Genomic DNA, 15,282 nt, shown 5'->3' with positions numbered 1-15,282 from the left:
GAAAGCAACGTGAAGATGCTAAGTAGGGAAATGCTTCGTCTTTGTCTTTCTCGTTTGTCGTGATGGTAAAAGACATAGATGTCTCCGTTTCCTTTTACCCCATCTCCTTCCATTCCACTACTATATTGTGTCATCTTTTATTTGCATCACAAACTGAACCAATTTTCTATGAAGATTCAGGCATCATCAAAATATCCCTTGTAGTAGTCAAAGAAAAAAGTAAGTACCCGTGCTAACTTGACATATGATGATATAATAAAATTTTACATGAATATTTAGTTACCCACCAAGGAGGAAAGTAATTTTCAAGATCTTGGTACGAATCTCATGATTGATTTTCACGCATTCCATTCTTTTTTATTCTCGTTATCCAAAGTGGATAATGTTTTGCAAGTTAGTATACCTACGTACCCTACCTACCAACAACAGCAACACACACAGCATAAGGAATCAGCACTACTGACATATCCCCTTTCTTTCAACATAAAATAAAAAGTTACCATACCAAGCTACAATATAATAATCATTCAATAATTCTGCCATCTGATCTTAGTTTTTTTTCCTAAGCTAATGTTTTTTGTAATCTCAACTCATCAACATAACATTCCCTTCATTCATTCCACAAAGCAAACATGGGAACTTGATTAACCAATCCCAAATTTCCAAGCCTGTTGGTGCTCATGTGGTCATTTTCATTGTTCCCATCATCATATTTTGGTCCATCAAGGGTGAAGTAGCCATGTCCATAATCTGCTCCACTGACTCCAAACTCATTGGGGCTTTGAGGGTTCAAAGCATCCTTGTTGCTGCTTGGTGAAACCTGTTGTGATGATGATGATTCAGTTACATTGTTGTTGAATTCAGCACCACCACTCTCATTCTGTGCTTGCTCATCACTGTTGTTGGCATTCCACATCATGTTGGACAACTCATCAGAATGTTCACCATCAGTTATAGCCAAAGGAGGTGGCTGAGACACCAGCGGCATCGGCGATGAACCGCACGAATTGAAGTCAGAGGCAGGAACCGGAGCTGGTGATTCTTTAGGAGACCGTTTTGCAAGATCTCCTGCAATAAGAGTGGAGCTTGAGCAGATTCTCTTCACATCATACCTACTTATGTCAAAGTTGGTCACAGCACTTGTTCCTCTGAACTTGATTGCTGCTATATCATATGCTTCAGCAGCTTCTTCTTGTGTGCCTACAAAATTGTTATGGCTAGCCAATTAGAATGACCAATGGAATGCAAAATCAAGGGAAAGGAAAACGAATCAATTTTTTTTTTTAAAAAAAAACATGGTCACATGAAAACTGATATGTGATATTGTAGAAGGCATTATTGAATTATTTGTCACATTATCATATTATATGAATAAAGGAGGAAATAAATTAATGACTATTAAAAAAGGAAAATGGAAGCTTAAAACAAAGGCAACAGAGAGATAGGGTTTACAAACTTACTAAATGTACCAAGATACAAGTCCTTGTTTCCTGCAACCCTTCCTATTCGGGCCTGCCACCTTCCATGTTGATGGTGTCTGAAATGATACAAGGAGAAAAAGATAAGTGTTAGCCAATAATTGCCCACCTTAATTAAAAAGCTGAGAATTGCAGAAAAATAATTCATGGAAAACTTTAATCATATTAATGATAAAGCACACAGCACTTTAGTCCATACCTTGTCACACCTCTATACACAGATGCCCCTCTTGAAAATCCACTGCTCTTCCTGCCCAAGGGAAACAAAAAGGACAATTCCTTCTATGTTGAATGAAATATATGGCGGGGGAAAGAGAGAATTTACTATCACATGTAAAAAATTTAATCGTACCTTCTTAAATTGGCGACAAATTCTTGCCTGGTCATGTGCTTCATCTCTTCAAGTTCCTTCTCATAAGTGCTTAACTGAGCATTTAAGAAGCCGTAGACATGTAGAGTGATTACAGTTACTATGTAATAGTTCGAGCCACATAAATTAAATACATTAGGAAATATTTGACTTTTCTAAATAATTTAAACCAATTCAATTGTTTCTATTTTAATACTACTGTTGCAAGACTAAGAGCTAAGGTAAGACTTTTGCAAAGGAGAAAACTGTACAAGTTTCAGAAAACCTTACAGGGAAATTTATGTGAGTTGTTGGACCCCAATACTTGAGTGCAGCTAAGTCGTAAGCCTTTGCTGCTTTTTCTTCCTTATCATAACCACCTAATAATAATAATAATAATAATACAACACAAATTTAATTATTTGCCAAAAGCGATAAAATTATCCTCAGAAGCCAAAGCACACTTTCCAATGCTTCAAATAGCGTATCTAACCAGTAACCGTGTTATATAGTAAAGGAAAGAGATTTACAAAGATGGTAAAGGAGTAAAGAGAGACAACTAATGCGTGCGAAGGAGTGTAACTCACCAAGGTAAACTGTGTAGATTTGAAGAATCCAACCAGTGCATGAAAAAGATCGTTAGTATATTCTCTTTCAAAACAAGAGGAAAGTAAAAAATGGAATAAAAATGGAAAAAGGTTAAAGGACTTGTTTTGGTTCTTTGAAAATGGTCTTCCTTTGGTCAATGACAATAAACCAAAAAGAATAGTATAAAATAAAAAGAAACCAAAAAGCATGTTTTTCTCACCTTGCCTTCCTTTCCTTGTTTGCCCTTCCTTTCTGCAACTATTATCCCACAAATGGGCCTCATATCTTCCAGTCCATCTATGCCTAACAAAATCCATGAACCCCAAAAGAAAAAAAAAGAAGCAAAGTTCATCAAAATAAACAAAGTACTAAACTATGTGATGATTTTTTTAAAAAAATTAACATTAAAATCCATTACTCCTAACCTTGTAACACCACGATATTGAGATGTTCTTTGCCCAAAAGTGTCAATAGATTTGCGAGGAACTGGTTCTCTAGCATGAGATTTCGCCATGACCCGTTTCCTACTATCCTCATTCACTTGAACAGAGGAAATTGCACCCACCCCATTTTGCACACTGGGGCTCATAGTGAGGGACAAAGATTGGAAATTGCACCCATTAGCCTCATTTGAAGGTTTTCCATCAGAAGAAAACTGGGTTTGTGCCAACCAGGACTTGTACATGCCATTGGTGGGGATAAGAGCATGTGAGTTATCATTATATGCATGGAAAGAATGGAGCAAGGAAGAAGGATTTGTGAGATTATCCCCAGTTTCAATCTCTGAATTGTTGGTGCAAAAGCTTGGTGCCACATTAACATTGATTTTGGAAACATTGTTCTGGCTTTGGTTTTGGTCAGGCTGAGAGTCTTGGCAAAAGACCTTAGCGGGGGAGTTTGAGTAGCAACCCAAAAAGTCTTCAAGCTTTGGACCTTCTTCATTGGAATTCCCTCCACCTATTGCACTATCATATCTCCATTCTGCAATCAGCCACACAAATTTCATTTGCTAATCCATAAAGAAGAAGAAAACCAATCAAGTGAAAGTACTGATTTCACAGAAAAATAACAATCTTTATTCAATAATCATGAGAAAGAGCAGAAAAGGAATCGCTTTGGGCAACATGCAAAGGGTTGGAAGAAACACACAGAACACTCTCCACCCATCCAATAACAAAATCCACTCAACATGATAGAGAATCATAAAAACTTTTAGGAAAGAATAGTTACTTGTTTTTTTTTTTTCAAAAAGTATTATCCTAAAAAAGATAAGCAATTTTTTTTTTCAATTTAGAAGGGCAAGGGTGCAAATAGAAGGGTGTAGTATGACATGCAAAATACCTTGAGATGCAGCAGAGTGACTAAAGGAGTCAGCAACACAGAGAGAGCCATCAGAGCGAAGGGGCATAACAGACAAGTGAGGGTGACAAGAAGGAGAAGGATGATGGTACCCTCCTCCACGCTCTTGGTTTTCTCTCTCAAATTCTTCATCAATCCTCAAGTGTGGAGTGAGAGAGAACCCCAACCAGTTACTCATATTAACACACTATTTCACAAACACACACAGACACAAACGGCTTCCTCTTTTCTCAAAAAAAAAATCCCCACAAACTTACACCCCCGCAGATCTTTTCTCTCCCCCCAAAAATCTGAAGTCTTTGTAGTATGTATCTATCTCTCTATGCAAGTTTTTGGAATGTTTGGACCTTGAGCTCAAACTTCAAAGCTGGGAACTTGGGGTGGCGTTGAAAGAAAAAAAAATCCCATTTCTTTTTTCCCCACTCTAAAGAAGGTGTATCATAGTCATAATCATGTGGGTCTCTCCTAAAGGATGTGTCTTGATTTATATATAATATATTATTATTTATGGTGATTTTGTTGAGGTGGTGGGAGTGAAGGGGTTGAGAGACTTGAGAACTCTAGACAAAGTTCTCTCGTCTTATTATATTCTCAGCTCTGTTGTGTCTGTTTTCTTTCTAATGAAAGAGTGTTGGGTTCTGTGCCATTTCTACAGAGGTGGCCAGAAAATAATATATATTGAAGTCAGAGAGGAGATGCCAAAACAAAATTTCCACGGTTTTGATGATAGATAGAGAGTGGCACCGTTCTTTTAACTGGAGAAATCGGTGATGTGATTTGAGAAAGCTATGATGTACCGTGTTCTGTGAAACAGTGGATTATGGTGAACCGGAATTGATGACTAAACTGATCTCAGCCGTGGACTGAAGACTAATGACATCATGTTAGACGTGTATATATTTCTTTTCAAAATCATAATTACACAGATAGAAAAGATAATATATATTTAATTAGAACCGTCAACTAAATAAATGTTCGTAATTAATAATATAGAAGAATTAACATTAATAATCAATTAAAATGAAATACCAACAAGGGTGAATTTATTAGAAGGGATACTGAATCAGTATTTAAATCTTCGTTATGAGAGGTACTTTTATTATTTATTAAATATATTATTAAATTTTACTTTAAAAATATTATATATATATATATATATATATATATATAATCAATTACAACTGTCAACTTAATAAATGTTTGTAATTAATGATATAGAAGAATTAACATTAACAATCTATGAAAATTAAATACCAGCAAGATTGAATTTATTAGAAGGAACATGTTGAATCATAATTTAAATCTTCATTATGAGAGAGGTACTTTTTATTATGTATTAAACATATTATTATATTTTACCAAAAATATATTACTATTAAATTTGGTACGAGATCGCAGATATTTTTATATGAAATAATCTTATTCAGATTAATTAAGATTATTATAGACGATTGAATTTTCATTTTAAATATTTAAGATAATCATATATTCACATATCGAATTTGAAATTAATTTTTAAATTAAAATCCTTTTATATCAATTAATTCATGTTATCAGTAGTAGTTAAATTTATTATTTAATTTTAAAATATAATTTTGAATTTTTTATGTTAAAAATGTTTATTTTAGACTGATTCAATTCAAGTTCTATGTAAAATAAGGGTAACTAACTAGACATATATGTTTTTCATTTTTTTAATCTTTAAGGTTTCTCTTTCTTCATGCAAATCATCACAGGGTTTTTAATTTTTCAGTAAAATTTTTAGAAATCTTTTAACTTTTTTTATTTGAATTAATTATAAGATTAATTTTCATTTCAAGAATTAATTTTTTTTCTCTCTTTATATATTTTAGATATAATTATAAAGAGATTATATTTGCTTAGAATAAAAAGTTTTATATCAATACCTCTTTTAAAGTGTAAGATGTGAAAAAAAGACAAGTAAAACATATTTTTTATTAGCCAAAATATATGAAAATTTATAAATTTGAATGAATTACATGGAGTTCACAGAATTGTTATAATTTTGATAAATTTGAACTGATAATAAAAGAAATGTATTACTAATCCTCTTACCGCACAGTGTGTATATTGTATAGGTTATGATAAGGATTTAGACTGGGTCTTGATCTGAATTAATGGTAAAAGATTCATTTTACTTGGACAGATTTGACCCGTCCGGCGTAGCCGATTTCTAGTTGTATGAAAGCAAATACAACTTGTCCTCTACCGTGTACATTTCGGTAATTTCAAGTAGGTGCTGCTGCTGCATGAGATGAGTTTTCTATGTTGTATTCTGCTGCATTCAATAAATGCAACTCCATGCATGCACACAATGGTGAATAACCACCCGTCTCATCTACACAACAACACTCTGCAAACACGCTTTAATTCAATTCAATAAAACATTCTTGTCACTTTGTGTCGTGATTTCATGGAAGGGAAAAAACTTTCCTCTTTATTTTCTTCTAGGAAGAGTCATTATTAAGATATATGTATATAATATAAACTAATTAATATATATTTTTACTATATTATAAATATAAAGTGTTGATTTGCTTTGTTTCTAACTAAGTGAATCTGACTAACACTAAAATACGTGTTTTCTAGCTAATTTATGTTGACTGTCTAATAAAGAGAGATGGCTACTAATACAATTAACTTTAAACTGGTGCACTAAAAAAAGTATTACAAAAATAAATAAGTGTTGTATACTTATATTATTCATATAATTTTGAATGACAAATTTCTTTAATTTTTCTTCGTCACTTAATTTATTTTATCATATTTTTCTCTTTTTTATTTTTTTTCTTATATAACATAGAAATTGTACAAAATTAAATTATATAACATGAGAGTTACTTATTCCCAGTTTGAAAGATTTACTGATTGATGACGTAAATGAGAAGTTACGGTCCAGAACTTCATGACTCCAATTCCTCATTATATATTTATTATAAAATGGGCCCTGGGCCTTGATCAACACACATTTACAAGGTGAAGCCCGTCACTCTGATTATTGTACTGTAATGGATTGGATTACAAGCTTACATGCAAACCTATAACACAAGGATGCATAACCTTTATTTTTTATGTGAAGGATGCATAACCTTATTCAGGTATAATATGAGATAAAATCCCTATCTTGTTTTAAGAATTGCACCAACAGTACCATAGGTACTGTGTCTCAACACATTTTAAGTTTTTCCCATTGTTTAATGCATTTAAGGGATCCAACCAAGACAGTATAGCTAAATTGATTGAATATGATGCGTGAGCGATTATAAACCTCTCAGTACATGTCTTCGATTCCTACAGACAAAAAAAAAAAGAATCCAAGGTGCAAGTTTGAAAATATGTTCATCCTTTAAACTTTTTTTGTGCCTCCAATCCGTTGACTATGAGTTTGTGTATTGGCAGCAAAATATATTTTTAAAAATGTCATGATGAATTACTGAAGGATTAGCATTTTAACAAGCAGCACAAACCATAATCATCCATAACTATCACACGAACACACCCAAACGGGTGACTCCAGTTTGCTTTAAATGTCTTACCGCACTTCCATCCGGTGAGAATCTTCAAGTTCAAAAGAAATCGTGTACTGTGATTATATGCAAGTCCCGAATTTCTGAAAGGAAACAATGTATTCACAATATGGAGCTTTTGTAACCTGCAGCCATCATTCAGGGTTAGCCCCATGCCATAGAACAAGCGTAGTTGACCACCAGTTTGCCATCAAAACCAAAATTCTGAAAAAAATAAGAGGGCCGCAAGAGAAAGGAAATAACTTAATAAGTAAATTATCTAAAGAGATACCAAAACAATCTATATAACAATTAGAATATTGACTGCCATAATACTCTAATATTTTTTCTAAACACTTGTAAAATAGAATGTTACAGCTAAGATACAATATTCTTATGGAAAAAGGATGGCATGGCCTAGCAAAAGCACAATATTCACTCACAGAAAGAAATGTTAGGCTTTTTTTTCTTTCATCACACTTGCATATTTATACATGACAAGAAAAACATGTCAACAGAAGCAATTCAAAAACTGTTTTCTTTCTCTCATTTTTCTTTGATTGTGCAGGCTATTAATTCATCTGTATTCACTTGACAAGAATTAGGGAATGTGGTTTTAATGTCATTCTGCCTCTTACTTCATCAAGTATGATAAGGAATGATTTGAAAATGAGAAAAGAAAATGGAAAGAAATGGAAATGGATATTGGATTTGACATTCAGCATTATACCATGATCCTAACTTTCATCCCCTTTTACAGGTTAAAACATAACTTATTGAGAGCTGAAAATGCCTTTTTATCTATTTTACAAATCAAAAACAGGTACCTACAGAAATGTTAAAACAACTTTTAACAAATACTGATCATATTTTAACACTAACTATTTACTTTTGTCAGAAGCACATACAGTCAGGCATAAAGCTAAAAAACTCCTCAACTGTTTTTCCACAACAACTGAACAAAGATGATAAATATTATAAATTGATAGTTGCAAGAAATATTTATTACTGCAGCACCAGAATAAAAAATATGCATCATCTACATTCAATGAAGACATAAATATTAGTGGAAAAAAGGGATCAGCTGATTTCTTACATTAAACAAATCAATGACCAATTCATCAGGGTTTGGTGAAAAAGCACTATTGATGTATACAAACTGCAAAATTAGGAAAGTAAAATTGAGTAGGCAGGACCTTCAGAGAAATAGATGGGATAGAATACAGTGACAGTTTACCAATGTTTCCCTGTGGAGCTGTCGGCGAAGAAAGTCTATCACTTTAGCGAATTTATCAGTTCCTGCTATCTGGAATATCAAATATATATATAGAATTCATCTTTACTTTGGGGCAAATAATATTTTTAATAAAATTAGGCTCAATAATTTTTTGCAAGGATTACTGAAAATAATGACTTTCAGAAATGAGTTTAGAACTTTTTGAGTTTAATGGGATGCTCCTCAAACCTGCATTTTTCATATGCAAGAAAATGTGTATATATTCATATATCAGCAACAAGAACATAAAAGCCATAAAAGAAAAAAAATGTTTGCAATCTTCTTTCTCCACTATCAACACAAAAATTGGTGTAATCTCTATTATAGAGAGAATAACATAGTACTGTACATATCAAATGAAAGGGAGTCCAGTTTAAACGGACAGAGGAAGACCTACGAAAACTAGGAGAAACTATATAAAAAGATCTAAAGCTCTAGATAGTTTGATGGAAAACTTGTTTTTTGATAAATTCCAATGGAAACTATTCATCCATGTAGAGTCCCATCTAGTGAGATAAAACTTGGTTGTCGCTTGTAGTAATAACAAATTAGCATGGTTTAACTCAACTAAAACCTGAATTACTGAACTATATATATAGTGAAATTCAGCAATGGCTAGCCAGTGTTTGAGGAAGTTCCCCTGAATACTGTTTTACATCACTCCTAATGTCGAAGGTACAGGAAAAAAAAACAAAATAGGATTTGAAATAACAAACAATGAAACAAAACAAGAGAAAGTAAGAAATATTTATAAGCAACAATATTGATGCAGAAATATGAAACAACGACATTATTTTGTACACTTCAAAATAAGTTACATCTAGTATTTTCCTCACAATGACTATCATGCCCTTCAAACATCCTGTTTTCCCTTACATGAGTTACATCCTAACCAACCACTATGAACTAAGGCACGAATCCTTGTGTCACCAGAGCAAACCAATTCAAGCAATTGCAAGCCAAGATCCAAGAACACACACCCATCCCCCTAATTTTAGGCAATCAATAAGTAGTATTATACTCTATATTTCCAGTAGAGAAGCTCTCAAAAGAGCTTATGGCTTGTATCCAAACACGCACATAGTCTCAATTCACTTCACTGAACTGGGCAGTCATCATCTGCAGTCCTCAAAAAATGATATTTACAGCCTCTTGACCTCAAAAGTGCCACAAATTGGGATCTTCAAATCAAACCAAATCATAATACCATTCAGTTATACTTAGGCTGGAAAAGAAAAATAAATAAGATTTATCCCAGTTATCAGTTCACCTAAACCACAAATTTTTCAGTTAATTCTACATTATTTAGTTAAATGAAGGCTCAAATAGAAGGTCTTATATATACACTTCAAGATTTAAATATCAATTTAGGTTAATCTAACCAATTATGAAAATTCGAATACCCACATAATTGAAAACCATACATAATCCAGGCGAAATAACATCTCCATCATCAATTCAGATTTAAGCACCATCTCTCTCACCCACAAACTTGTATTTGCAACAAATAAAGTATAACTGACACCAGAAGAATTTTAAAAAAAGGAACGCAAGTAAAGGGGGATCGTTAAATTAACAATTTTGATGAGAAATTTGAAGAAATAAAAGATGGGCATTAAAGAGGAAGGTCGAAAGGGGATACCTTGAATTTGGATTGCTTGAGAATAGGAGCATCGCCGGTGGCTCTGAGATGAACAACCACTGCAACAAAAGACCAAAAACCCAATTCAGAAAATGAAAAGAAAAGAAAAGTTTGAGACGATTGACGAAGGATCAAAGTACCTTTACGAGCAGAACTTGGCGATTCAGCAGACATTGTCCTCAGTTCTCAGCTCTACAATAATAATAATCCCTGTTTCTCCACCTTGCTCGATCGTCGCAAATTTTTCTCTTATTATTAGTAAATAGTAAATTTAAATATGTTTTTATATTTTAATACAAGAATATTTAAAGTTTTATATATAATAAAAGAATTTAATATAAATAATTATATTATAATACAAAATTATTTGATGAAATCCAATTCAGAAATGAAAATAAAAATGATAGATTGCAAAAGATAAACAATCAACATAAATCAAATATACATATAAGAATAAATAGGAAAATAGTTTGAGATAGTCAAATTATTTTAAGCTAGTTGTAAAATCTAATTAAAATTTTTAAGTAATTTGAAATAAATAACAAAAATTAAATTTAATGCCCGATATATAGGATTATAGAAGTCTATCGGTGGGATTCATAAAACTCTTATAAATACTCTGGTTTAAGGAAATATTATTAATATAATAACTCTTAAAAATATTTTCCTTTAATATAATTATTATAATTTATATACAAAGAAGATTTCTAGACACCAACAAAATCAAAATCATAATCATGTTAGTAATATCTTTAAAGATAGTTATTATAAACATTAACAAATTTACCTTATACCACAAATATTTTTAAATAGTTGATGAGTAAAAATATTTTATATTATTAATTTATTAATTATTTACTCTTAAAAATGAATTTTTCTAAGGATTAAATGATTAAAACTAAATAATAATTTTTATAAGATGAAAATTAAAAAAAAGATTAACTAGTATAAAAAATAGGATTTTCATATTAAGCTTGTGGATTAAATTGACATAAAATTGTTCAAACTAATCAATACTCTCGAATTTGAATTAAGTATAAACTTTTAAAATATTTAGAGTTTTTTTTGTTACCAATAATAAACTGACTGGAGTAGGATAGTTTTTCGTAAAATATACTTATAGTTTCTATAAATAAATAAAAAGAATTAAAATATTGCTTCATGTCTATGCACTAACATTCCTTTGAACTCTTTGTAAGGAGTAAAAAAGTAAATTAACTCTTTGGGACTTCTAATAAAATATGTTGTTAGTAATAGTAGCATATGAAATGATTAAAAATGACGTTAAACAGTAAAAGAATTTATGATAAAAAACATATTTTGAAAACAAAGAATTTACTCAATTCAGTATAATATATTTTAAAAAAATGCACAAATATATTAGTTTCCTCCTCACAAATATATAGAATATTATATTTTTCATAGAAAAATAAAATTGTTGGGAAATTGTGGTGTGTTATCATTTATTAAAGGAAAAAATTCTATGTCCTAAATTAAGAAAAGAGAATAGTGTATTTAAATCTATCAAGGCAGACAAGACATTTTAGTCATAACTTATAACATTATCTTAACGTTAGAGGAAAGAATGTTATCTTAACATTAGAGGCGAAGGCAAATGAATGTGAATCGAATAGATAAAGTCAGTGAATCAAGTAGGTTAACTAAAGTAAAAGATTATTATCCATTGCTTTTCATTTAATCAAGTTACTTAAATATAATTTTTATATGACAAAAATATAAATGAAATTATTTAAATTATTTTTTTGTTGAATGACGAAATGTTTATTTTGTGTTAAAGCTTGGTGTTGTCACTTTTTTTGAAAAAAAAATATATTAATGTATACCATTTATAAAAAAATATAATAGTTATTAAATATTTAGTTAAATAGTTATAATTATTTTAAGGAGAAATATGATCATTTTTATATTTTAAAATATTAATATTTTTGTTTAATAATTTTATTTGAACTCTATAACTTGTAGTCTAAAAATGTACATTAACAAAGATTTTATTTAAAAAAAAAAAAATAGCTTAAAAAATACGCTTTTGTTAACATCAAGCCTTAGAGTTAGAGATGATTTGTAGTATCTAAAGATTCACATTGGTGGAATAGCATTGTGTCAAAGATTCACAAGATGAGTGATTCTGGACAAAAATGAAAAAAAAAAAAATCATCAATAACAGTTACAGATTGGCCACGCTTGGTGGAATCATTCATGTGTGGAATAATGGAATGTTTCTTGAGTGGGAAAGCAGGAGAATTATTTCGTGAATGAAGTAAGTGCAGGCTGCATGTGTTTGTACACACTAGTGTAGATGAAATTTGGTAACTATATATCACGTTCAACTAGTTAGATTATTAATTTAGGCATCAAGCTACATTATATTTGGTTATTCTAGCTGTTGTGAATTTACTTTGTTCTCTTGCTGTTTAACTTTTTGTTGTAGTACATTCTTAGTAAATTATAGGGATCACGTACGAGGTTGATACCAATGGTGGCATAGACTTAGAGTTTTGTTCGTGCCAGTGGATGCATCTTTCATGTCACGATAATGCATGTATCTTTTTAGTACTTTCGTACACATTTTCAATAATAAATTATTATTTCTTTGCTAATAATTTTTTTAATAAAGAGACCACAACTATTGTCCTTCATATAAAAACCTTTGTATCGTAATCCCTTTGTTGATCAGCTTGATAATTAGCAAGAAAGGAATATCTTTTCCAAACGACAAATCAATGGACGATGACATTACTATATATTCCTTTTTATTCTAATCAAAAGCCAATTTATTTTTATAACGAAAATAATTCTTATCCAATTTATTAATACATCACCTTTTGTTCTCCACGCTCATCATCCTACATAAGTTAGCGGATTCCAATACCCAGAGAACGAAAGGAAGGGACAAAAGCCAAATAAACTTGTGTTATTAACTCCACAAAGCAGAAACTATTCATTTCAGAAATGATATATGAATTGAAACTAGATCAAGTTTTATTCAAAGAGATGTAACTTGATCGAGAAGCTGCCTGAGTTTCATCATATAATGGTAATGATAAGAAATAATTATTATGCAACATTAGTCTATTTTACAATCAAAAGAAACCTTTAATTTTCACCCAAAAACATTTTCTTTAAAAAAATATGAAGTAATCCAAACACACACTCAACTTAGTCCGATCCATATAGTTTTCTTACTTTTTTTTTATTGCTTCAGAGCCAATCAAATCCGGACTCCATAAAAATTGTCACTGGTAGAAAATCAAAATTTGTATCATAGAATGAATCACCCCAAGGGAAGTGGGCGGTATCACAGGATGATTTTGGAGATAAATAGACTTTATCAACCGTGCTAGGGTTACCATTATCTCCGAGTATCTTATTTTCCTTACAAGATGATTCGGGCAAATCCATCTTAAGGAGCTCCGAGAAGAAGTTTCCATCCATCTCAAAATCTGCCATGAAATCCAACAACACTGAATCATTGTTACTCTCTTTAGATGGAGACACTAGAAAACCCTTCATTTTGTTATCACCAACATTGCTCTTAATTGTAATCCCTTCATTGGGTTGACTAATTTCATTGGTGACTGTGACCTTAGTCCACCTTGTTGCTTTTGTCTGAACAAGACACGAACCCTTATCATAGTGCCACTCTTGTTCTTTAACGTTTTGATCTTCTTGTTGAAGTGTGTTTAAAGTGGTTCCTGCACCACCATTTTGAAGTTTCCTCCCAATGTTGGTGTTCCAATAATTCTTGATTTCATTGTCTGTTCGTCCTGGAAGCCGTCCAGCAATCAAAGACCACCTAAAATTCATACACAAACTTTTGTTGAACTATGATACCTATAACAGTTTGGTATCCATTTTCAAAATAATTAATACAATATAAATAACATAAATTCTATTCCTATCTTCATGTTTTTTTTTTATATATAATTGGGAAAGAGATGAAAAAGGGGAGACAAAAACATGAGATAAAATAAATTAATAATGCGAGGGAGAGAAAGATCTAGACATAAAGAAAAAAAAAATGAAATGTAAGAAAATATTTTAAAATTTATTATAATAATACAGTATTTTGCTGATAAAAAAATATAAAAATAACTATAAATAATACAGGAAATATATATCTCCAATGTAAAAAAATAACAGAAATATAAATATTTTGTTATACCTGTTTCCAAGAAGATTGTGAAGCCTAATTATAAGCTCCTCTTCATCATTAGTAATGTTGCCTCTTTTAATGCCAGGTCTCAGATAATTCAACCATCTTAGCCTGCAACTTTTCCCACATCTCTTAAGACCTGCATAGAAACTTTATATATATCAGAGAAAAAAAAGATATATAAATATATATAAGTTGAAAATTTAATTAATTAAACTTTTCAAGTTATTCCAGCAGAATAAAGTAAGGTATATAATATGAAACTGTGCAAGTGGATATGGATATGCATGCATATATTATTTTCATCACCTGCTCTTTTGGGCAAGTGCCTCCATTTTCCTTCGCCATGAATGTTAATGTATTCTGTCAAAATTCTATCTTCCAGAGCTGTCCATGCTCCTTTGTTCAACCCTTCCTTGGAACAACAACGACTTCTACCCATCTCTTTGTGCGTGGCACGTGCAAGTATAAGTGGTTACAAATTATGTAAGTGTGATCACGAGTGAGAGAAAGATACTATGATGTTGGCAGCTGGGGGTGCATAATCACGTATATATGCTCTATATATAATATGCGTAAATACATTTTTCTTATTAGGGAAGACCCAAAAGGAAACCTAGGTGTCTGGGTCTCCACCACCAATAATTTGTTCCTTAAAACTTAAAAAGTATTTCCAATGAATAAAAACTAGCTTTTAGGTTTCAAATCAGTATGCGTCATAGGGGGCCACATATAGTTTTGCCAATGTTTTAGTGATAGTAGAGATTAATTAGATATAAAATAAATGAAAAATCATAAGTAAATACACGCATCTGCCATTCATAGACATCACTTGTAGCTACTTTCTATCTAACTTTCCTGAAAGTTTGTTGGATATCAAGTATCTGAA

At 31.3% G+C, this 15,282-nt stretch overlaps 3 protein-coding genes across 5 annotated transcripts; all 3 read right to left on the bottom strand.

Moving 5' to 3' along the window:
• Positions 1–331: 331 nt before the first annotated feature.
• On the bottom strand, positions 332–4,357 carry LOC114389616 (AP2-like ethylene-responsive transcription factor AIL1). Of its 2 annotated transcripts, XM_028350323.1 has the most exons (9): positions 3,757–4,352; positions 2,841–3,396; positions 2,636–2,718; positions 2,415–2,423; positions 2,119–2,207; positions 1,831–1,904; positions 1,678–1,728; positions 1,461–1,537; positions 332–1,200 (listed from the first exon to the last, which is right to left on the bottom strand). In XM_028350323.1, exons 1-9 carry the CDS (start codon positions 3,950–3,952, stop codon positions 611–613), a joined length of 1,725 nt encoding a protein of 574 aa, XP_028206124.1. In that variant the 5' UTR covers positions 3,953–4,352; the 3' UTR covers positions 332–610. The 2 variants fall into 2 exon arrangements, with proteins under 2 accessions (XP_028206124.1, XP_028206125.1); XM_028350324.1 differs by lacking the exon at positions 2,415–2,423 and having other exon boundaries at positions 3,757–4,357.
• A 2,649-nt stretch (positions 4,358–7,006) lies between these two features.
• LOC114389382 (ubiquitin-like protein ATG12) lies at positions 7,007–10,466 on the bottom strand. 2 transcript variants are annotated; one of them, XM_028350045.1, is made up of 5 exons: positions 10,360–10,466; positions 10,220–10,278; positions 8,539–8,607; positions 8,398–8,460; positions 7,007–7,526 (listed from the first exon to the last, which is right to left on the bottom strand). In XM_028350045.1, exons 1-5 carry the CDS (start codon positions 10,391–10,393, stop codon positions 7,467–7,469), a joined length of 285 nt encoding a protein of 94 aa, XP_028205846.1. In that variant the 5' UTR covers positions 10,394–10,466; the 3' UTR covers positions 7,007–7,466. The 2 variants fall into 2 exon arrangements, with proteins under 2 accessions (XP_028205846.1, XP_028205847.1); XM_028350046.1 differs by lacking the exon at positions 8,398–8,460.
• Positions 10,467–13,438: 2,972 nt separating this feature from the next.
• LOC114391044 (transcription factor TT2-like) lies at positions 13,439–14,898 on the bottom strand. The gene is made up of 3 exons (XM_028352046.1): positions 14,703–14,898; positions 14,403–14,532; positions 13,439–14,033 (listed from the first exon to the last, which is right to left on the bottom strand). Exons 1-3 carry the CDS (start codon positions 14,833–14,835, stop codon positions 13,439–13,441), a joined length of 858 nt encoding a protein of 285 aa, XP_028207847.1. The 5' UTR covers positions 14,836–14,898.
• Positions 14,899–15,282: the final 384 nt, after the last annotated feature.

Source organism: Glycine soja, chromosome 16 (assembly GCF_004193775.1).
Source record: "Glycine soja cultivar W05 chromosome 16, ASM419377v2, whole genome shotgun sequence".
Taxonomy (NCBI): Eukaryota; Viridiplantae; Streptophyta; class Magnoliopsida; order Fabales; family Fabaceae; genus Glycine; species Glycine soja.
The sequence above is the reverse complement of the archived record's forward strand: the minus strand, read 5'-3'. Positions and strand labels throughout refer to the sequence as shown.

What these genes read in the sequence shown, in the direction of transcription:
- LOC114389616 (XM_028350323.1), bottom strand. Translation starts at nt 3,952, where the DNA reads ATGAGTAACTGGTTGGGGTTCTCTCTCACTCCACACTTGAGGATTGAT. An exon ending in TCACTCTGCTGCATCTCAAG is followed by an intron (nt 3,397 to 3,756) that starts GTATTTTGCATG and finishes GGCTGATTGCAG; the next exon opens with AATGGAGATATGATAGTGCA. An exon ending in CTTGTATCTTGGTACATTTA is followed by an intron (nt 1,201 to 1,460) that starts GTAAGTTTGTAA and finishes ACAATTTTGTAG; the next exon opens with GCACACAAGAAGAAGCTGCT.
- LOC114389382 (XM_028350045.1), bottom strand. Translation starts at nt 10,393, where the DNA reads ATGTCTGCTGAATCGCCAAGTTCTGCTCGTAAAG. An exon ending in TCAAGCAATCCAAATTCAAG is followed by an intron (nt 8,608 to 10,219) that starts GTATCCCCTTTC and finishes TTGATATTCCAG; the next exon opens with ATAGCAGGAACTGATAAATT. An exon ending in TGGTCATTGATTTGTTTAAT is followed by an intron (nt 7,527 to 8,397) that starts GTAAGAAATCAG and finishes TATTTTTTTCAG; the next exon opens with AATTTTGGTTTTGATGGCAA.
- LOC114391044 (XM_028352046.1), bottom strand. Translation starts at nt 14,835, where the DNA reads ATGGGTAGAAGTCGTTGTTGTTCCAAGGAAGGGTTGAACAAAGGAGCA. An exon ending in GCACTTGCCCAAAAGAGCAG is followed by an intron (nt 14,533 to 14,702) that starts GTGATGAAAATA and finishes GTTTCTATGCAG; the next exon opens with GTCTTAAGAGATGTGGGAAA. An exon ending in CACAATCTTCTTGGAAACAG is followed by an intron (nt 14,034 to 14,402) that starts GTATAACAAAAT and finishes TATGAATTTTAG; the next exon opens with GTGGTCTTTGATTGCTGGAC.